Below are 24237 nucleotides of genomic sequence, written 5' to 3'. Positions count from 1 at the left end.
AGTTAACATAAATGTGAATTATTCAAATCTAATGAAATAATTCTAAATAGAAAAAAAAACAGTAGAGGTAAAGTAATTCTTATCTAGATATTTGGTTTCTTTTCTTTGATGAATTACATTGTATTTATTTATCTGGTATACTGATTGACTTATATATTATATGTTTCAGTCGTTCAACATTGATTGACATACAGATTTACAGATAAATTTAAGTATAAAATTGTTGTTTCACATTTACTAACATAGAAATGGATATTTAAAAATTACATATTTGAATGTAATAATAATTTAAAAAGCAAGCAACTATCACTCATTGATAATTTTATTCAAACTAATTTCTTTCTCCCTGCTTTAAAAAGATCATCAATGGTACTGACAGAGTAACTTAGTACAGAACATCCTTTAACTGTTTATCACAAACATTATACATCAAGACAGATGCAATCAGTAATCTATTTGCCAAGTCATTCTAGATAATGATACAAGTGGACTGTATTGATTTCATATGAGCCCACAACAACCATATTCTTCTCACTGTCAAAACATAAACCAAAAGGTTTGCGTAATCCTTGGTCCACGTGCAAGTATCGCAAGAAATGACCATCGTTGTCGACAATGTGCACCGTCTGTGTATAGAAGTCTGACACCAGGATGTTTGTCTGACTATCGGTGCAGACACCACGAGGCCATAACTCTGTTGTTGACCCTAATGGTGGACCTCTGTAGGAGAAGCGATGTTTCCCCGTCTTATCCGTCACTATGACTGCCTTTCTCTTGTAATCTGATACAATCACGTCACCGTTATTTTCTGTGATGTATGCCGGGGCTTCGTACAGTGGTTTTCCTCTGTGGTCGTTTTGTAAAGTCTGAATTTCCTGACCTGCTCCGTTGTAGCAGACCACTTTAGCGCTTTTCAATGGAATGATCATCCCTATCAGCAGAGTATCTGAGGAGCGTGAGCAGTGAATGCTGATAGGTTTCCACGGCTCTGTAGTTCTCATCAGAAGTTCTGCCTCCCTTCCTTCTGACAGCTTCTTGATGTTGGAGGCTCCATCTATGAAAATCAAAGCTCCCTCACAGTTAACAGAATGACAGCCATACCCATCTGTAGTGACCGGTAATTTGTATAATCTCTTTTTAGTCTTAATGTCTGTTAGGACTAGATCTTCTGTTCCACTGATCCACAAGCGGTCTGATGTTCCACAGGAAATATGACGAACATGAGTTATATGTGGAATGTTTAACTTCATCTCCGTTACAGTGTTCACAGTCTCTGTCTCCATTGATGGGGTCCGGGATGGGGTTCGTGAAATTTGTTTCTGCATTTCCTCTCCAATGACCCCAATTAATGTTTGAATGTCATTTTTGTTGAAATTGGCCTCTTTGTAATAGGGTGTTGGTAATTTGCTAATATTCAGAATTTCTAGCTCAACAATGGGGTTTTCTTTCACATAAAAGAAAAATGTTGCAGGCATATTGGCTGATTTTTCAAATCCCTCAAGTATATTGTTCAACTTTTTTTCATTCGAGAGTAGCTCCTGGCCAGTATTTTGCAGGGTGCTGAGTTGAGAATTCTGGAGATCTGTGATAGAACTTCTGTGTTCGCCCACTACCTCATCAATGAGAGTTTTTAAGTTTTTAGCCTGTTCTTCTAAACGTTTCAATATTTCTGTGAACTGTCTATTCCTCCTTTCCAGATCCTTTTCGATATTATCCTGTTCAATTTTAACTTGAGGAAGGAGTTCCAGTCGAATTCTCTTACACCATTCTCTGTATTTTTCTCGGTATTTAAGATACAAGCTATTTATGTCATCTAGCGTATGACTATGGTGACTTGGACTCTGTGCACATAATTTACAAACAGGAACACCACACTCATGGCAATATTGGCTATAATACTCATCAGACTGCGGATGTAGCTGACATTTTTCGTCTATCAAGCTCTCTCTGTACTTTTCTCTGTATACTCCGATGTCATGGCTCCGAGTTCCCACTGCTTCGTTATGTTCCTGTTTGCATTTGCGACAAAGATCAAATTCACAAGAGAAACAAAAATATTCTACAGCATCTTCTTTGCATTTGGAACAAACAATAAGTTCCTGACCTCGTACCGAGTCATCCATTGTCTTTAAAAATTTCACTAAAGAAATGGAAAAAAGAATTATAATATAACATTAAAATATACAGCCTTAAAAATGTTAATAAGTATGACGATAAGATTCAATAAACAAACTTAACAAATGTTCATGGATCTTATACCCTCATCTGAGCGAGTTATGTCAAATATATATATATAATACAAAACTTGAATCTGTAGGTTAAAGTTCAAGGTCAAGAAGTCCAAAACCATAGTTTGAATAGATCCTATAATATATAATGCACAATTCCAATATCAATGCCCTCTCTTATTCAAAAATATCACCAATGGTTATGAAGTTTTGAACAGCAGGTAAAATTTTAAGGTCCCAGGGTCAAAAACCATGTGATCATGTCAAATATGAAAATTAAGCCTTACTTCTCTTATTCAAAAGTTTCGATTTTCCAAATGTTAGTCAACCTTTAATAAGGTCACAGTAATGGGTAAAGAGTCTTCACTCATGGTTCTTGAGGTCTTGTCAAAGCTAGGTAATGTAACGATACATGTGAAATACATTGAAAACTGTCCAATATCTGACATCTGTGCAAATCCATCACACTTTGAATTCCGACATTTGATTTTGTTCAATTCCCATTTTCCTTTTTTTCCATGCTTTCTACACTGTACAATCTAAATTCTGTCTATTCCGACACGAAATTCATCTCCCAGCAAGCTGATCTGCATGTCCAATTAACAGGTACACAGGTTTCTCTGAACGAAAACCTTATCCTTCCTCATTCAAAGGTCAATATGACCAATGTTAAAGTTTTTTTTTTGACAGACTGACAGATTGAATTAAAATAACAGGAGAGTCTCTATAGAAAAAAATATACCTATAAAATTATAAAAAAGAGAAATACTCACCATAAAACCTTAAATGGTTGTCACGTCTACAGTTCCGACTTGTCTGTCCTTATTAACCAATAAACACCTTGTCGTACAGCAAACCTTAAAGGAACTACAAGGGTAAGATTCTATTCATGCTAGTTACACCTGCATGCACATGTTGAGCTACAAAAACTTTGCAAGCTAGCTTGTTTACCAAATTTAAAGGTCCATGCATTTATACTTTACAATTTTGGCTTATACTCAAGATAATTGACAGGGTGTGAGGCTGTTATGGTAAACATCTTGGTTTATAACTTGCTTTATGCCAATTTAAAAAAAAAAATTAATTCAACCCTAAAATTTCAGCAGATCCAAAAACTGGAAAAAATCATCAAAAAATCTAGTTATATTGTATGTGTGTGTGTGCAAGTTAAAGGGAGCCACAGGGGCGTGCAATAGCAAAAAGATTATGGTAAAACAGCAAATTAATTTGAAATCTAAAACAAGAGGCCCATGGGCCACATCACTCACCTGAGCACTTTCACTAGTTCAGTATTTTATAAGTAACCTTTTCTTAAGTCGAGTAGATATGATTTGAACAAACCTGAATCTACACAAACTGAGTATGTTCCCTTACCAAAATATTGACCTTCTGGCAACATCTTCTGGCTTTATTGCTGCAGTATTGCAGCAACATTTTGGCAATACATTGCCGCAATATTGCGGCTATATCGTTTTTCGTATGTAAATTAGTTTTGCGGCAATATTGCCAGAAAGGGGTTGCAGCAAAATGTTGATCTTCTGGCAACATCTTCCGGCATTATTGCCGCAATATTGCGGCTATATCGTTTTTTGTATGTTAATTAGTTTTGCGGCAATATTGCCAGAAAGGGGTTGCGGCAATATTGCTGCAAATCATGACCAAAATATTGATCTTCTGGGAACATCTTCCAGCATTATTGCCGCAATATCATTTTTCGTATGTAAGTTAGATATAAATTGGTATTTACAGTGGACCTTCAGATATCCAGACACCAGATATCCGGATGCTTCAGTATCCGGACGATTTTTCATCGGAACGATATTTTTTAAATGTTATTTTGTCTTGTTTAACTGGTGATTCAGATATCCGGATGCTTGACATATCCGGACAAATTGACTTGGAACCAAAGCGTCCGGATAAATGAGGGTCCACTGTAATAGAAATAATGATCTATCAATCTAACAATTAACAAGCTGTGCTGAGGAATATAACAAACAATAGCAAGCCACAGGGTCAATAAGAAATAGCTACTTCTGCTATTCTTTGAACAGATAGAAAATTATGTTGATCATCATAATGAAAATCAAGATATGTTTGTGAAACACTATGCGCCTGGTGGCAATAAAGTTTGATGAAAAAGCTATTTATAGCATATGGGTCACAGTCAAGGTCACAAGGTCATTGATCTTGGTGTCATTTGAAAGAACTTAATTAGTGGAGTATGCATACTAAATATGAAGTCTCTATCTCTTATAGCTCAAAATTTAAGGCAGAGGATCAAAATGGCTAATTTTAGCATATGGGTTACAGTAAAGGTCAAATTGTCATTGACCTTGGTGTTACTTAAAAAAGTTTAATTAGTGAAGGGTGCATACCAAATATGAATTCTCCCATCTTTTATGACTCAAAAGTTATGTCGAAGTTTCAAAAAATCTATTTCAAGTACATTGTATATGGTCACAGTCAAGGTCTCAAGGTCATTGACCTTGGTGTTATTTGAAAGAGCTTAATTAATGAAGGGTGCATACTTAATACAAGTTCTCTATCTTTTATGGCTCAAGATTTATGTCCAAGGTTCAAAAAATCTATTTTAAGGATATGGGTCACAGCCAAGGTCTCATGGTCATTGACCTTCAGGTGTCTTTTGAAAAAGCTTAATTAGTGAATTATGCATACTAAATATAAAGTCTCTATCTTTCATTAATTTTAAGTTATGATGAATATTCGAAAAAGCTATTTTTAGCATATAGGTCACAGTCAAGGTCACAAGGTCATTGACCTTGATGTCATTTGAAAGAACTTAATTAGTGGAGTAGACATACCAAATATGAAATCTTTATCTCTCATTGGTTCAAAAGTAATGGTGAAGGTTAAAGTTTACAAACAAACAGACAGGACAAAAACAATATGTACCCCCCGATCTATCGAGATGGGCGCATAAAAAATGTTTATAGAAACAATATTAATATGCCACTGTGAAAATGTCCAGCAACTCTGCATTAATTTTCAAATAACATGCTTTAATTCATCTTTTCCTGCTACTCTAGGATATATAGACATACAAGTCTAGTATGCATGCATCACAACTCACAAGCACTAATTGAAACGCATATAATTTTTCCAATTTTATCTCCATTGAATCATTCATCTCAAAAAGAATATTGGTTTTGACTCACCAAGTCAATTATCATATTTCATTGAAAAATCATGGCTTTAGAAGTTTTCAAAGAGATTTTTTTCCTATAAGTTTTATCTTCTATTGTGGCCCCACAAAACTCCTGGGGGTCATGATTTGAATAAACTTGAATCTTTACTACCCGAGCACGCTTCGATATAAATTTGACCAATCATGGCTTGCGTATCTGCTGTTGTTGAGAAGATTTTTAAAAACATTTTTTCCTATGTATAACTTTGATCGTCCATTGCCACCCCGCCCTACCCCCAGGGGGTCATGATTTGATCTTGAATCAACATTACTTAAGGATGTTTCCATATAAATATAAAAGATCATGGCTTAGTGGTTTTTGAGATGATTTAAAAGATTTTTCCAATGTACTGTAAAATCACATATTTTCATGGGGTCAAATTTTCAAGGTTTGAGGAAAAATTATTGGTTTGTGGGGATTTGATTTCGTGGTTGGGGAATGTTTAGTTAGTAATGCATATGATATTTTATACTTCGCGGTGGTTATAAATTCATGGGTCTCTCAATACCTCGAAAACAACAAAAATTTAACCCCCACAAAAATTACCGATTTCACAGTATTCCTATGTAAATCTTTGATCATCAATTATGGCCCAAACCTACCCCATGGGTTATTTGAACATTGTGGTCCCACCCTATAATTCATAAAAGCTTGATTAACAAAGGATGATTCCATATAAATATGACAAATCATAGTTTTGCTGTTCTTGAGAAGAACTTTTTTATAAATTTTTTCTATGTAAAACTTTAATCAACCATTGTGGCCCCGCCCTACCCCTGGTGATCATGATTTGAACAAAACTTGAATCTACAAATCCTGAGGATGTATCCTCATAAGTTTCAATTTTCTTGGCCCAGTGGTTCTGGACAAGAAGATTTATCCTATGTATTCCAATGTAAAACTTAAATCATCCATTGTGTACCCACTACCCCCAGGGGTCATGATTTGAACAAACTTTAATCTACATTACCTAGAGGATGTTCCTTTCTAAATATGACCAATCATGGCTCATTGGCTCTGGAGAAGAAGATTTGTAAAAAATTTTCCTAGAATGTATTCCTTTGTAAAACTTTGATCGTCCATTGTAACCCCAGCCTACTCCTTCATGCCATGATTTGAACAATCATGTTCTTGAGAAGATTTTTAAAAGATGCCATTCATTTTTTTTTAATTTGCAATTATCTCCCCTTGGAAGAAGGTGTGGCCCTTCATTTGAACAACTTGAATTGCCTTTACTCAAAGATAATTTGTGGCAAGTTTGGTTGAAACTGGCCTGGTAGTTCCACAAATCAAGTTCCACAAGTCAAAAATGTGAAAATTTTACAGACCGACTGACAATGGACAAAATGTGATCAGAAAAGCTCACTTGAGCTTTTAGCTCAGGTAAGCTAAAAAGGATGTCTGATAATCATTCACACTTCTATTTTACTTTGTTGTTAAAATATATACTGTAAAAGCACAAATATTTGTTGGGGATTAAATTTCGTTTATTTAGTTTCAACAATTATAACGAAATTAAATCCCACACGAAATTTTAAATGATTAAATATTGAATAGGGTTACCTTCAAAACAATGAAATTAAATGCCCACAAAACTATTTTTGGTAACAAATCAACAAATTTTATCCCCACAAATTTGTGCTTCTACAGTATTACTTTAGTTTTGAACAAATGCCTTACCTGTCATCACTGTACAGGTTTTTTTAAATTTTATTTTTTTATGTGTTCATGATTAAAAAACATAGTAAACTAAGATTATTAAATATTGAAAGGCATAAATCAATTTTCAAACACATATGTAATGTAATAATCTATAGTTTTATTAAGCAATATAACTTTCATCTGGTATTTACTTTTATCAGTACATGTATTCAACACATTAAATGTACTGAAACTTTTCTAAAAGATGAATTTCCTCTCTTTTGCAATAACACAGAACTCTGTGTATGTCAAAAAAATGGACATACCTTTGAGCAAGCAAAACACCAATTTTACACTGGCTAAAGAAACCCACTGCACAGTAACTATATAAATATATACATTTCATGGTGGTCATGAATTCATGGGTTTCTCCATACCTAACCTCGAAAACCACAAGATTGAAACATCTAGGAAAAAATTGTGATTTCACAATACCATTTTGACACCCTTTTTAAATTTGCCCTGCCACAGTTATGTCAAGACTAAGAGAGATAAATAGAGGATATCTATATTGTGTGATTTGATATTGGCTTTATCCAACGAGTTGAAATGGTGTATATATTCACGAGGCTTGCCGACACCATTTCAACGAGTTGGATAAAGCCAATATCAAATCACACAATTATAGATGTTCCATTAATCTCATACGACTTTCGTTTTAACAAAACTTTGAGACTTCCCCTGCAAAACTACATGAATGATTGCCAATTCAAATTGATGACATATAACTTGATGACTTAGCAACGTTGATGTTGACATGCCTCAAAGAAAGTAGATTGTGTTCAAAAGTCAAAATTTGTCCTATCCGCGTCTTTGTAAACATTATGTGACAATTGCTGGAGTTTTACATCAAACAAATTAACTTCTGATTGAAAGTTGTAAGGACCATGGGATCATGAAAATTAACTCTTCGTTCGGTTGCAGTACAAAACGTGCTATAGGCAAGGTTACTTGTAATGTTAGATTCATTGTAGATCCATGGTAAGTTACACCTACATTATACTAGGTATGCATACATGTATGTAGTATAATATACGAAAACATTATTGAAGATGTTAAAGGAATCAAATCTCATAACAACAACTTAATTACTAGTCTTTACTTTTTTTGAAAATGATTTAAAGGGGGGGGGGGGTAACATCTGCCTTCAAGTAGCCAATACAGGTTCTTTGATAAAATAAGACACTTATTTGACAAATATGAGTCCTTTTCTTGCTTTTAACAATATTATTGCCCTTTATCATTCATTTTATAAGGGCAATAATTTTCACAAATAAAAGTTTCAATAGAAGCGAGGGATCGTGTAAAAACCGGAAGTGCTACTGATAAAGCAGATCTACCCATGGATAAAGCATAAGTTTATCCAACGGCCTGTATCACCCACATATATGAGATAAATACATTTACTAGTATTTTTGTTGAATTAGCCTATTAATGAAGGCAAATGAAGCTAAAACAAAACATGGTCAAATACTGTGAAATCACTATCTTTCCTGGGGGTTTAATTTTCATTGTTTTGGAGGTAAGGAGAGACCCACGAATTTATGACCACCATGAAATGTAAAATTTTATATGTATTACTACTAAACATTCTCCAACCACGAATTCAAATCCCCACAAACCAATATTTTTTCTCAAACCTCGAAAATTTGACCCCACAAAATATGTGATTTTACAGTATTTCACAGTTTTATGGCATTCATTCAAGCACATCTTGTGAACACATGATGACATCATAAGAACCTGAACTCTTTATCCATTTTAATCAAAAAATTATTTACTACTACACAACTATATAAAGTATCCAACACAAGGAGTTTCTTTTCTTTTTTAATAAATTGAACTTGTAATTAATTTTAAAAAAAACTATATTTCTTCAAAAAATTTGATGACATGTACTTTTTTAGAAAAACTACCATACTGGATGAGCTACGATCTCTGTGAAGATACATCTTAAGTCTGTTATAAACTAAGCCCAAGTTTGATTTTCCTTTCACTGAATTCTATTTGTGTGAGATTCATTCTATCTCTAATATGTTTTCTTAATTAACTGACATCTTACAAGAAAAGGCAATCTGCTTCAGCAAACCTAAGTCAAATCGGAGAGTTTCAAAGTCCTTGTCTTCTGTGATTTTCAGGATGTGACCGGCAAATCTTTCGATGTATGCTGACAATTTAAAGGCAGTTCTGAAGTCTTGATGGAATTGTAATACTCCTGAACCTTTCACTGCTTGTGTGGGAGTGGATCCATTTTCAATTGAGCAACTGACAGTTTTCTTAGAACAATCTTCTGTTCCATTATACTGTTTTATGACCTTTTCGCTCTTTCCATGGTGTTTGTCACTTTTACAAGACAGGTTCAGTTTTCCGTTCATTAGAGCCTGAATTTGATTGTAGTCCATCACTTTAAGATAAGAATGAATCAATGTAGTTATCACAGCGATGTACTTAGCACACTCCTCTCGGTCTGCAAATCCACGATCCTCCCCTCCCAGCACCTGCTCATACAGGTAATCACTGGGGGGAGAGTCTGCCGGGCCATCACTGCTGACGCTGCCTGAAAATAGAGTCATCAAATGAAACTCTCAATTTACAATTAAATTCATACACATATATTATATTCTAAACTCTTCATTCTTTCTCACTTAGGCTAGCATAGAAAAAACATACTTGACAACTTCGAGTTTTTAAAAACTTGACTAGTTATGAACTTATTTTCTTGATTTGGAAAAATACACATATATTCTCTAATGATTTTAAAGCTCTTAGTTATTACAATGATTGGTGATATATTGCAGACAACAAGATAAGTCCTGTTATTCTAGACAATTTGTGACCTACCCTGAGAACATGACCTTGCTGACCAATCCTCTGTTATTCTAGATAATGTCTGACCTACCCTGAGAACACGACCTAGCTGACCGATCCTCTGTTATTCTAGATAATGTGTGACCTACCCTGAGAACACAACCTTGCTGAGCAATCCCCTGTTATTCTAGATAATGTTTGACCTACCTTGAGAACACGACCTTGCTGAACGATCCTCTATGTAGGACAGCAGAATTTCCTTCATTTGACTTGTAGTGGCCAGGTCTAATGGTGTCTGATTTAAAGAAGTTTTACTTTCTAACATGGCTGGACCTAAAGGTATAAATCAAACAGATTTATTGGCTAAAATAAGCAAAAAAAAACTAGAACTGTCCAGTAGGGACAAATACCCCCCGCTGGGTTTTTCAGAGAAGGTGCCAATTCAAAAATACTTTATGGATCTAGAGGTGTTCACAATTTACTTTAAAAATTTGCAGTGAAATATAATTGCATGCTCATCATGTTTCTTAATGAATGAAACAAAGGTGCAACCAAATGAAACATCAATACTAATACATTGAATTTCCATTGTAACATTATTTTTTTTATTTTATCTTTTTATTTCTGCATTAAAAAATATATTGCAATTATGTGTTATGTCACTCTGCAAACTGATTGTTGAAAAAAAATCATATTATACAAAATCAAATTAATCTTGATAACTTTATATCACATTCATTTTGAAAATAAAGAGCTGGTCATCCAGTAATGAAGTGCTTTGACAGACAATAAATTACAATTAAGAGAATAAGAGAAGAGAGATCTTTAATTCTTGTGCCCGATTCCCAGGAGATAACATATGGTTCATAATGAGATACCTTAATGTTCAACTTCCCACACCAAACTCATTAATTCATCTTTAACTGGATGCATGTCCAGTCATTATTCCCAAGAGACAAATGAAATTACATTATCTTCTGTGCAATGTAAAAACTGTTTTTAACACTTGATGATGTTTCTTTTTTTTTCAGTTTTTATGAGTAGTTTTAAGCTGTAGTTAACGTTTTTGTACAGATATTCTAGATTCTATGTCTCAAACCTTATACATGAGCCCAAAATGAACAAGTCAATTAAAATAAAAAATAAAACCTGTAAAATGCATAAAAATGAACAAAAAGAGTTGAAAATTCCAGGTGCACACCTTCATATGGTGAATAATAAGTGTACAAATTTTCAGATTAATCCTTGCAATAGTTTCTGAGAAACGGTCCGGACAAAACCACAAAATAAAAATGAAAAAACACCTGTAAAATTTAAAACAAGAGGCCCACGGGCCTTATAGGTCACCTGAGTATTGTGCAACAACTTTCAAACAATTAAATTTGGTTCGAGGCCATGGAATTTGCAATTCACAATTTTGAAAGAGGTAATATTGCTTATAATAATTTAGACTTAGCATGCTAACTCTATTTACTTATTACCCAGAGGTAGATCAGAGTAACATTAAGAGAAAATGCACTTCCACTTTAAAACCAGTTCTACACCTCATCCCAAAGGAAACACTGATCCTGGGGCCACATATTTCAAAATTTTGCAAATTTTATCATAAAATGGTTGATTAACACACCAAAGAGCAAATTTCAAAGCATTAATTTATTTTCAGACTTTGACCCCCCTCCCCCCCCCTCACCCCGACCCAGGGAAGGGACGGGGCATAAAAAATAACCATTTTGGTAGGTGCACCTTTCTTCATCATGAATATATATATTTGAATCATAGGCATTAAACACAGGAGCAAAGGAAAGAATTTCAAAGAATAAATGCATTTTCACTATATAACCCAATAGAGCCCCGCCCTAACACCAGAACCCCTGACCCTGGGGTCGTAAAATTCACAATTTTGAAAGAGGCACTCTTGATCAACATAACTATTTAATTACATAGTTTATTTAATACCCACGAGCAGAGAAGAAGACTTTCAAAGAATAAATGCATCTTCAATATATAATCAATAGGGCCCCACACTAACACCAGAACCCCTGACCCTGGGGCAACAAAATTCACAATTTTGAAAGAGGCACTCTTGCTTATCATAACTTAGTACTTAGTTAGTTTTTTTAATACCCAGAAGTAGAGAAGAAGATTTTCAAAGAATAAATGCATTTTCACTATATAACCAATAGAGCCCCGCCCTAACACCAGAACCCCTGACCCTGGGGTCATAAAATTCACAATTTTGAAAGAGGCACTCTTGCTCATCATAATTATGTGCTTAGTTAGTTTATTTAATACCCAGAAGTAGAGAAGAAGATTTTCAAAGAATTAATGCATTTTCACTATATAACCAATAGAGCCCCGCCCTAACACCAGAACCCCTGACCCTGGGGTCATAAAATTCACAATTTAGGAAGAGGCACTCTTGCTCATCATACCTATGTACTTGGTTTGTTTATTTAATACCTAGGAGCAGAGAAGAAGATTTTCAAAGAAATCATGCATTTTCACTATATAACCTATATAGCCCCGCCCTAGCACTAGAACCCCTGACCCTGGGGCCATGAATTTCACAATTTAAGTAGAGGACTCATTGCTCATTACATTCATGCAAACAGTTTGCCTGCTTGATGTCCAGGAGTAAAGAAGAAGATTTTTAAAGATTGCAATAATTTTAGTGGTTTTTGCCCCACCCCCCAGGCCCCAGGGGGGCAGGGACCATGAAATTCACAATTATTGTTCCCCTTCACCCATAGATGCTGTATACCAAATTTGGTTGAAATTGGTTAAGTGGTTTCAGAGAAGAAGCTGAAAATGTTCAAATGTTAACACACGACGCACGACGCACGACACACGACGACGGACGAAAACGGATAGCAATAGGTCACCTGAGTTACTCAGGTGACCTAATAATAATCGAATCAAGATGAAAATTTCAGGTGCACAACTTCATATGGTGAATAATATGTGTACAAATTTTCAGACAAATCCTTCCAATAGTTTCTGAGTAATGGTCCGGACAAAATCTTGTCTACAGACAGACGGACAGACAGACAGACGGACAGATAGACGGACATGGTGATTCCAATATACCCCCCCTAAACTTCGTTTGCAGGGGGTATAAAAAAACAAACCACAACAACAACAACATGTAAATGGAAGTTATATGCCTCCATGTGCTGATGAATACCCACAGGTAGAAGGAACATGAGATAAATAATACTTCCATGTTGTAGTAGGGTGGGATAGAGAATATTTCCATGTTGTAGTAGGGTGGGATAGAGAATATTTCCATGTTGTAGTAGGGTGGGATAAAGAATATTTCCATGTTGTAGTAGGGTGGGATAAAGAATGTTTCCATGTTGTAGTAGGGTGAGATAAAGAATATTTCCATGTTGTAGTAGGGTGGGATAAAGAATATCTCCATGTTGTAGTAGGGTGGGATAAAGAATATTTCCATGTTGTAGTAGGGTGGGATAAAGAATATTTCCATGTTGTAGTAGGGTGGGATAAAGAATATTTCCATGTTGTAGTAGGGTGGGATAAAGAATATTTCCATGTTGTAGTAGGGTGGGATAAAGAATATTTCCATGTTGTAGTAGGGCGGGATAGAGAATATTTCCATGTTGTAGTAGGGTGGAATAAATAATACTTCCATGTTGTAGTAGGGTGGGATAGAGAATATTTCCATGTTGTAGTAGGGTGGGATAAAGAATATTTCCATGTTGTAGTAGGGTGGGATAAAGAATATCTCCATGTTGTTGTAGGGTGGGATAAAGAATATCTCCATGTTGTACTAGGGTGGGATAAAGAATATTTCCATGTTGTAGTAGGGTGAGATAAAGAATATTTCCATGTTGTAGTAGGGTGGGATAAAGAATATTTCCATGTTGTAGTAGGGTGAGATAAAGAATATTTCCATGTTGTAGTAGGGTGAGATAAATAATACTTTCATGTTGTACTAGGGTGAGATAGAGAATATTTCCATGTTGTAGTAGGGTGAGATAAAGAATATTTCCATGTTGTACTAGGGTGAGATAAAGAATATTTCCATGTTGTAGTAGGGTGAGATAAAGAATATCTCCATGTTGTAGTAGGGTGAGATAAATAATACTTTCATGTTGTAGTAGGGTGAGATAGAGAATATTTTCATGTTGTAGTAGGGTGAGATAAAGAATATTTCCATGTTGTACTAGGGTAAGATAAAGAATATTTCCATGTTGTTGTAAGGTGGGATAGAGAATATTTCCATGTTGTAGTAGGGTGAGATAAATAATATTTCCATGTTGTAGTAGGGTGGGATAGAGAATATTTCCATGTTGTTGTAAGGTGGGATAAAGAACATTTCCATGTTGTACTAGGGTGGGATAAAGAATATTTCCATGTTGTAGTAGGGTGGGATAAAGAATATTTCCATGTTGTTGTAGGGTGGGATAAAGAATATTTCCATGTTGTACTAGGGTGGGATAAATAATACTTCCATGTTGTAGTAGGGTGAGATAAAGAATATTTCCATGTTGTAGTAGGGTGGGATAGAGAATATTTCCATGTTGTTGTAGGGTGGGATAAAGAATATTTCCATGTTGTAGTAGGGTGGGATAGAGAATATTTCCATGTTGTAGTAGGGTGGGATAGAGAATATTTCCATGTTGTAGTAGGGTGAGATAAATAATACTTCCATGTTGTAGTAGGGTGGGATAGAGAATATTTCCATGTTGTAGTAGGGTGAGATAAATAATACTTCCATGTTGTAGTAGGGTGTGATAGAGAATATTTCCATGTTGTAGTAGGGTGAGACAAATAATACTTCCATGTTGTAGTAGGGTGGGACAGAGAATATTTCCATGTTGTAGTAGGGTGAGATAAAGAATACTTTCATGTTGTAGTAGGGTGAGATAAATAATACTTCCATGTTGTAGTAGGGTGGGATAGAGAATATTTTCATGTTGTAGTAGGGTGAGATAAAGAATATTTCCATGTTGTAGTAGGGTGGGATAAAGAATATTTCCATGTTGTAGTAGGGTGGGATAAAGAATATTTCCATGTTGTTGTAGGGTGGGATAAAGAATATTTCCATGTTGTACTAGGGTGGGATAGAGAATATTTCCATGTTGTAGTAGGGTGGGATAAAGAATATTTCCATGTTGTAGTAGGGTGAGATAAATAATACTTTCATGTTGTAGTAGGGTGAGATAAATAATACTTTCATGTTGTAGTAGGGTGAGATAAATAATACTTCCATGTTGTAGTAGGGTGGGATAGAGAATATTTCCATGTTGTAGTAGGGTGGGATAAAGAATATCTCCATGTTGTAGTAGGGTGGGATAAAGAATATCTCCATGTTGTAGTAGGGTGGGATAGAGAATATTTCCATGTTGTAGTAGGGTGGGATAAAGAATATCTCCATGTTGTAGTAGGGTGGGATAAAGAGTATCTCCATGTTGTAGTAGGGTGAGATAAAGAATACTTTCATGTTGTAGTAGGGTGGGATAAATAATATTTCCATGTTGTAGTAGGGAGGGATAAAGAATATTTCCATGTTGTAGTAGGGTGAGATAAATAATACTTCCATGTTGTAGTAGGGTGGGACAGAGAATATTTCCATGTTGTAGTAGGGTGAGATAAAGAATACTTTCATGTTGTAGTAGGGTGAGATAAATAATACTTCCATGTTGTAGTAGTAGGGTGGGATAGAGAATATTTTCATGTTGTAGTAGGGTGAGATAAAGAATATTTCCATGTTGTTGTAGGGTGGGATAAAGAATATTTCCATGTTGTACTAGGGTGGGATAGAGAATATTTCCATGTTGTAGTAGGGTGGGATAAAGAATATTTCCATGTTGTAGTAGGGTGAGATAAATAATACTTTCATGTTGTAGTAGGGTGAGATAAATAATACTTTCATGTTGTAGTAGGGTGAGATAAATAATACTTCCATGTTGTAGTAGGGTGGGATAGAGAATATTTCCATGTTGTAGTAGGGTGGGATAAAGAATATCTCCATGTTGTAGTAGGGTGGGATAAAGAATATCTCCATGTTGTAGTAGGGTGGGATAGAGAATATTTCCATGTTGTAGTAGGGTGGGATAAAGAATATCTCCATGTTGTAGTAGGGTGGGATAAAGAGTATCTCCATGTTGTAGTAGGGTGAGATAAAGAATACTTTCATGTTGTAGTAGGGTGGGATAAATAATATTTCCATGTTGTAGTAGGGAGGGATAAAGAATATTTCCATGTTGTAGTAGGGTGAGATAAAGAATATTTCCATGTTGTAGTAGGGTGGGATAAAGAATATTTCCATGTTGTAGAAGAGTGGGATAAAGAATATTTCCATGTTGTAGAAGGGTGGGATAGAGAATATTTCCCCCTGTCCCTGTTGTAGGAGTGTGAGATAATTAATATTTCCCTGTTGTAGGAGTGTGAGATAATTAATATTTCCCTGTTGTAGGAGTGTGAGTTAATGAATATCTTATTGTTGTAGGAGTGACCTGTGCGCTCTGGATTTGCGTCTACACCAACTGCTTGGGCTCACACCAAAGCCAAGATCAAAATAGCTACATATTTCATATTACCACCATGTTGTAAGAATACCTCCTTGTTGTAGGAGTTTAAGCCAATAAATAAGATGTTTTAGGGTTTCAAGCCAGGGAATACCTCTACGTGTTACAAGATAATTATTACCTCCGTGCTGTAGAAGCAGTTTACACACGTCCAGTCTGTTGTTCATCACGGCATCATGGAGTGGAGTGATCAGGTCATCTGTCACCGCCAACAGGTTCACCTTCCTACACTTCTTATCACCTCCTACACAAAACAGTCGTCCAAGTTAAAAATATCAAGTCTACCAAGTTAGCAATATAATATTTCCTCCTACACAAAACAGTCGTCCAAGTCAGCAATACAGCATCTACTATTAGGTTTTATTTGCCCACTTAGGATACACATACTACACTGCCATCTTAAGAAATAAAATTTGGAGTTAATGAAAATAATGCTTTCAATAAAGGACCTGGGACTACAAACTGAGCATAATGTACCCATTATAAATTAACAAACAATTTCTTCTGAAGATTAGAGATCCATTATCAAATTTATGTAAAATACAAATGAGAGTTTACCAGGACTGAAGAAATGATCCATAGTTTTGGCAGGAACAAAATTTAGCAGCTCTTTTACAACTTCTACATGTCCAAGATTACAAGCTTCATGTAACGGAGTCCACCCAGCATTGTCCCTGGTATTAACATCCACACCTACAAAAAACAGCCTTCATAAAACATGAACAGGGTCAAAGCTTAAAAAAACATCATAAACAAAGACACTACAGTCTACTTCAGATATATAGATGCTCAAGGGACCAATTTTTTCTTCCCTCAAATGTACTCCAAAATGCAAAATTGGCCCATGAAGACATTTTTTTAAAAAATCTTAATCACTATAAAAATCAGAAACTTAAGACAAACTTCAAATGATAAAAAGGTTCTTCATGCAAAAAATCTATGACACTTGAATATTGAAATGAAATAGTTTGTTCTTGAAAATTTATTTGGAAATGTTCAACTTTTCAAGCATACATTATTATAAAATTTAGGTCAATAACCATGATGATGACTGGTACACTGCATTTTATTCCAGAGATAATGAGAAACAGAGACAAGTGATTTATATTTATTTCAAACTAAGTGATTTCAATAGAAGTAGAGTAAACTGTACCAAAAATTTCAATTTTTCGAGGTTTTTACAACTGCATATAGAGAACAAAACACTGGCCTACCTGGAATCTTCAGAAGCTGCCTGACCTTCTTCAGATCGTTTTTAATACAAGCTGCTTGTAGAGGAGTTTCTCCTACAACAAAGATACGACTAAAATGAACAACTATACCAAATATACTTCTAACAGCACATTTTGTCAAGATTTCTAGCAACATTTCTTACTTTAACTTACTTTAAACTATACTGACACGCAAAAGAAATGCAACACCCTACTTTAGGGGGAAATAATTATGTAAAGAAAAGAATTTTGTATCTTAAAATTATGAATATTTTTAATTTGGTAAACATCAGTAAATTAACGGTTGAACGATTTCCATATCATAACCAGAAGTCAAGTTTTAGTCTGCTTAACAGAAATCAAAAATTGCATGCTTAACAAAACATTTGGCAATATTATGGAGTTTTAAGGGTTTTTTACTGTTCATCATAAGTAATGCAGCAATATTTCAAAAAATAAACTCTACTTTCGTTTCCCGAAACAATGCTAAGGCTACTTGAAAATGGCTGATGTACGCATTTCCATTGCTCTAGCTGGAAAATTTCAGTGTAAAGGTGATGGAGAGTTGCTGATGCGAAATTTCACTACATTTCGCCTCAGCAGGGTCTTACGTATCATATGCATTAAGGAAGTCCTTGTACCGGCAGTCCAAGGGTGACTACACTGCTCTAAGTTAGAGAAAATTCGACCTAATTATCTGAAAAACGGGCATTTAAAAATATCAAAAAATAATTCCTTTGCTGAGATCTAGATATAAATGAACCTATTGTATCGTAGAAATTAAGCTGCAACTGTTGTTTAGGGCAGTCTTGCACGTTTTACTTGAATGGCTGGGAGGGGGGTGTTTTAACAGTCATAGTTTACTTAGTAAAGTAAACAGATAAACATTTAACATTTTTATCAAATCTCTTATGTTCTGAAAAGTGAATTTAGCCTTACTTTATTCGCTTTTGAAAATCATAAGATAAAAAAATCAAACATTTGTAAATTACTGCTTGTTGCGTTTCTTTTGCGTGTCAGTATATAAAAGTGAATTAATCTCTATTATGATTTTCTAAATACATGGACTTCCAGACAATACAATACAAAATCTCAATGGTCATAAGCTGACTTATTTTCTGTCCTTGACCTTTGACATTCTTCTTGTTGACATTTTTCCCAGCTGACGTTGTACTGGTTCCCTCCTCCAATCGTTCGTTCTCCTTGTCTCTTCCCTTCAGCAGTGATCTCCTCGTTCTCGTGTTACTCTCCTGCTGCAACCTACATGTTTCAAACATTCCTCTTTTACAGTGTACCTTTTCAAACAGATCAAATCAGACCATTTAGGGCCTGGTTAAATACTATACTGTGACAAAGTGGGGAAGAATTGTCTGTAAAGTGCACAAATATTTTACCCCGTAGTCTGATTCCTAATGCTTTGCTATCATGTAAAGCAATCAGGAATACAAATTAAACAGGATTCATTTATGTAAATAGTAAACAGACCTGGATACACTCCTCTTTTTATGTGAACTTTGTCTTAGATTACTTTGATTGCTGTTAAGTTTTGGTAACAGAAAGAAGTACTTTGTGACCTGAAATTCAGAAAACAAAACATTTAGATATCCTGAATTACAAAAACTTTCACTTCATTTTTTACAAATGTAAGATACAAAACTACATCTTGAGGCAGCTTACAATTTCCTTCAGGCTTATGCCCTCTGTTGGCAGATCTTGCAGCAGAAGATAATCATCTAGATTTCTGAGAAGTAAACAGCAGAAATGAACTGCAATCCAGGAAGGACTCAAGTTCCTGAGAATTGCTCTTAATAACTCTATCCTGAGAGTGCCTAAATGTTAAAATAGAAATATACTTTTGAAATAATAAGAATATACAGTCAAACCATATTAATCAAGAAGCAATTGACCAAATCAAAGCTTACTTGGAACTTGGCGTACTGCTTCGTGCAGTAAGGAGGCTGCTGTATGGCTGGCTACGATTGGCTCCTGTAAGTTTAACCTCTGACCTGTCTCTACGTACTGTGCTATAAGTACTGCCATACAAATCAGGCTGGTGCTCAGCTTAATCAAGTCTCTCTGTAATTATATTACATGACTAGTCCCAAAAGAATTTTATCCATCACGTGGTTGACAAATTTGAAAGAATATTAAACCTTATTAATTAAGAAATATTGCAAGATGTGTTTGTGAAGCACTATGCTCCATAAGTAACACAATACCCTTGACAGCGCAATAGTTATGGGCTATGTTAAAGTTGACAGTAGTGTTGTACCGATAATCGGAAAACATCGATTGTCGATGAAAAAATGCTACCGATTCTGATGATCGATTATTGTTTTTCATAATCGATCATCGGAAACGTACTAATTAATATAATATATGATGTGTTAATTATCATTTATCAACAAATTATACAAGTACATCTTTTTTCTTGGTTTCTAATTTATATACAGTGTATTAGTTGGAATCTCCAGGTTATTTTAATGCTAACAGTGCCTGGTCAATGATTCATATGGACAGGCATCACACCATTCACCATACTTATGTGTTACAAAGCAAACTAGCAAAAAGCAGAGGGGATTAAGAAACAAAAGGTATTATATAGAAAGTAGAGAATAAGGTAAAAAACAAAGAAAACAATATATTACATATAATATATATCCGCAATTAAGAAATAATATGAATTCATTGTTATAGTCTGCTTTTATATACGAAACTATGACATCTGATTATAATCTGTAAAATCGCATCAGAAGCAGTAACCGATTCCAACCGATGATCGATTATGAAAATTAACCGATGTCCCATCACTAGCAGACAGAAAGACAGGACAAAATCTATATACCCATGGGATCTTTTGATCTGGGAGCATAAAAATCAAGATGGTAGCCTTACCTTCATTAAGTCATCCATATCTTCAGTAACACAGAGTCCAAACAGTACAACCAAGTCCTTACACACCGTGTTAACAGACATCAGTGTGCTGCCAGGCCATAAAATCTGAGCAATCATACATCCCCTCAGTTTACGGATTTTAATCTCCCCTTTCTCAATTCTGCAAACAAATAGTCCACATACATATTCATATTCAAAGCTACATGTATTTTAATCAGTCATAATATAGAGATTTTTCATAAAATAGTTGACATAATTTAATGTAATTGTGTCATGTTAATTGTAACGCTGCAATTATTGACAAAGTTTGTCGAGTTGCAATATATTTTTGCAGTACTGATATGCCAACAAAATGCTTGGACTTGGGATTTCAAGAGTAAAAAATGAAATTTAAGATAAGAGAAACATCAATAGTGTAAACTGTAAGGTCACATTCCATTGCACAACTGCAGTGAAATCAAGAATAGTTACTTGGAAATGAGGCCTGCTCCCAAAACTTAACTTCACTCATCTGAAAAATGTAGGTCAGATCCAGCTCTGAAAGCAATCCTGGTAGTGTGCTTCTTTTAATGTACATGTATCATTCATGCCAGTTTGGTCAAAAAGGGCTTATATTTCTTTGGAAAAGAGACCTGCTCCAAAAACATTAATCTCGTCATACTTTGCTGAAATTGCAGCATCTGAAACCTTGACAGGTACAATGAAACAGAGGCATCCTTCATGCATCTCTTATTATGTAAAGCATAGAAGTACCTGGAAAGAAAACTGCTCCAAAACCTTTTAACCTGAGTGCCAAAATAAATGTCCAAATAATGCTGGAGGTTGCCTTCTAGGGTGGCTACACAATACACCTCAGTAGAAATATACACACCTGTCCGAATACCATAAATCTGGAAATTTTTACTGTAGATAAATTTTTAGCAAATTTGCGAGTGCATTGCATTCGCAAAAATATTTTTCTTAAAAATAAATCAACATGTAAAGAAATTTTTTTCTGAAAGTTGGTGTCTATTTTTAACTCAGTGAATAGGCGTCGGTAAGGACTGGTCATTTTAAAAAAGAAATCTGTTTATACTACTGTAACTAAAAGCTAATTACCTGTACGTGTAAATTGCCCTCATTATATGCAATATCGTCCGATGGTTTGACAAGCACTGAGACGGTATGTCCCTTTTTAATTATTTTGCCAAGAAAGAGAGACCAGTTATTTTATCTAACCATGTATCAACACGGGCGATAACTCGAACTCAGTGTATTTACTAGAGAGTAAACACGGCCCATAAATTTTAGGTAAGAAAAACCAAACGTTGAGAAAATTAGTTATATTTTTGTCTTCATTTGGATTATATTTTAGGTTAAAAGGCATAAACAACCTCTAAAAGGTTTGTTATAATTAATTTAGAAGTTATTTTCAGTGCAAATCCTTTTTTTTTTTATCTTCAAAATTGTTTCGGAGCGATTCTGCAATTTCTTGCCATGTTGCGAGTATATTGGTGGTATTCTAACTGTGCATACTAATTTGAAAAAATCTTAAGTGATTTTTATTTTTAGCGCCAGTGACAATTCAAAAATTTTGAAGCGTAAAAATTAATCAACAACTTTTTGACCCAAATTCGCAAAAATAAATCGACATAACAATTTCCAGATTTACGGTAATGTTGGAGGTTGACTTCTAGGGTGGCCACAATTAACCTCAGTAGAAATATACACACCTGTCCAAATAATGCTGGAGATTGACTTCTAGGACCGCTACAATAAACCTCAGTAGCAGAACATGGCCTTTTGGAAAAGTTGTACTATCTGTGTCACCCAGTCTTTGGAGAAAAGAGCTGTGAACAGAGGAATGGTTTTAAGAAGTAATTGATTCATCTCTTACCGCTAATTCCATCAACACATGACACTAACAATATATATATTTGCACTTAAATTGTAAAATATCAATGAATCAGAAAATATTGATAAATAATAGAAAACATAGGTAATCAGAGATTACAGAGCTCACCTCAACGAATGTTGTCTTTAAGTAAGGCAAAGTCACACAATTAACCAACAAAAAGTATACATTCCAAAAATGAAAATATTTTTAAAAGCAATTTTGATCTGATACTTTGAAATAGACCTACATAAAAAATTTAAACTACTTCTTCTTCATGAAAATGTAATGAAAATCCAGCATCTGAAGCAAATTTGCGAGTTTTCATCTCTTGATGCAGCATTTGTGCAAGTTTGGTATATACAATGTTATATAAGCCTTATAGTTTTTGGTAATAGACCTGCAACCGTAACTTTTACCTTGTCTATTATCTGAAAAATGTATGTCCAATTCAGCATCCGAAGCAAGTCCATTAGTGTGCATCCTTAGATGTATCATCCATGCAAGTTTGCTCATTATAGGGCTCATAGTTTATTGGAAATGAAACAAGCATCAAAACTAACATTTTCACTCATCTACAAAAAGTAGGTCAGATTCAGCATCCGAAGCAAGCCTGGAAGTATGCATCCTTAGATCGTCTATGCAAGATTGGTCATTTAAAAACTCATAGTTCCTTGGAAATGAAACCTGCACCAAAAACTTTTAACTATTCACTCAACTGGAAAATGTAGGTCAGATTCAGCATCCGAAGCAAGCCTGGTAGTGTGCATCCTTAGATGTATCATCCATGCAAGTTTGGTTAACATAGGTCTTAAAGTTACTTGCAAATGAAACCTGCACCAAGAACTTTAACCTGTTCGCTCAACTGGAAAATGTAGGTCAGATTCAGCATCCGAAGCAAGCCCGGTAGTATGCATCCTTAGATGTATCATCCATGCAAGTTTGGTCAACATAGGGCTTATAGTTACTTGGAAATGAAACCTACACCAAAAACTTTAACCTGTTCACTCAACCGGAAAATGTAGGTCAGATTCAGCATCCGAAGCAAGCCCGGTAGTATGCATCCTTAGATGTATCATCCATGCAAGTTTGGTCAACATAGGGCTTATAGTTACTTGGAAATGAAACCTACACCAAAAACTTTAACCTGTTCACTCAACCGGAAAATGTAGGTCAGATTCAGCATCCGAAGCAAGCCCGGTAGTATGCATCCTTAGATGTATCATCCATGCAAGTTTGGTCAACATAGGGCTTATAGTTACTTGGAAATGAAACCCACACCAAAAACTGCACCAAAAATGTTAACCTGCTCCAAAAACATTAACCTGGTCATTCCTTTGCTGAAATTGCAGCATCTGAAACTTTGTCTGGTACAATAAAACACATTAAAACCATCTTCCATGCATGTCTAATCAGTATAGGACACAGAAGTAATTAAAAAGAAAACTGCTCCAAAAAACTTAACCTTAACCTGGGACGCCGACGCCGACACCGACGCCGACGGTATCACATAAGCTCCCCCCAACTTCGTTGAGGTGAGCTAAAAAGACATTTCATCAAACAGCAGATGACAGGTGCCATTACCTGAACACTGTGCCCTGGGTCTGTGTGGTATTCTGAGTATCTGTGTATGCTGCCCGGTAAAGCTCGGTGGTCGTGGGGGAGGTGGGTGGGTGTAGAGAGAGGATTTTCATCAGGACATTGTAACAGCGATACTGAATCAACTCAGTTTGGGGGCTCTGATACAAAAAACATCATAAT

At 35.1% G+C, this 24237-nt stretch overlaps 2 protein-coding genes across 2 annotated transcripts; both read right to left on the bottom strand.

The window, feature by feature from the left end:
- Positions 1-302: 302 nt before the first annotated feature.
- On the bottom strand, positions 303-3047 carry LOC134247791 (uncharacterized). Its single transcript, XM_062730179.1, has 2 exons — positions 3002-3047; positions 303-2140 (listed from the first exon to the last, which is right to left on the bottom strand). Exon 2 carries the CDS (start codon positions 2121-2123, stop codon positions 465-467), a length of 1659 nt encoding a protein of 552 aa, XP_062586163.1. The 5' UTR covers positions 2124-2140; positions 3002-3047; the 3' UTR covers positions 303-464.
- Positions 3048-8904: 5857 nt separating this feature from the next.
- On the bottom strand, positions 8905-24210 carry LOC134247806 (SMC5-SMC6 complex localization factor protein 1-like). Its single transcript, XM_062730195.1, has 12 exons — positions 24061-24210; positions 22316-22432; positions 20604-20763; positions 19631-19784; positions 19386-19537; positions 19194-19282; positions 18838-18968; positions 17712-17783; positions 17056-17190; positions 16619-16741; positions 10151-10276; positions 8905-9692 (listed from the first exon to the last, which is right to left on the bottom strand). The coding sequence occupies exons 1-12, from the start codon at positions 24168-24170 to the stop codon at positions 9178-9180; spliced, it is 1884 nt and encodes a 627-aa protein (XP_062586179.1). The 5' UTR covers positions 24171-24210; the 3' UTR covers positions 8905-9177.
- Between the last annotated feature and the right edge of the window lie 27 nt (positions 24211-24237).

This window comes from Saccostrea cucullata, unplaced genomic scaffold, assembly GCF_032062105.1.
Source record: "Saccostrea cucullata isolate Sc308-1 unplaced genomic scaffold, CSIRO_AGI_Scuc_v1 ctg295, whole genome shotgun sequence".
Classification (NCBI taxonomy): domain Eukaryota; kingdom Metazoa; phylum Mollusca; class Bivalvia; order Ostreida; family Ostreidae; genus Saccostrea; species Saccostrea cuccullata.
Note: the sequence above shows the minus strand (reverse complement) of the source record. Positions and strands in the feature narration are given on the sequence as shown.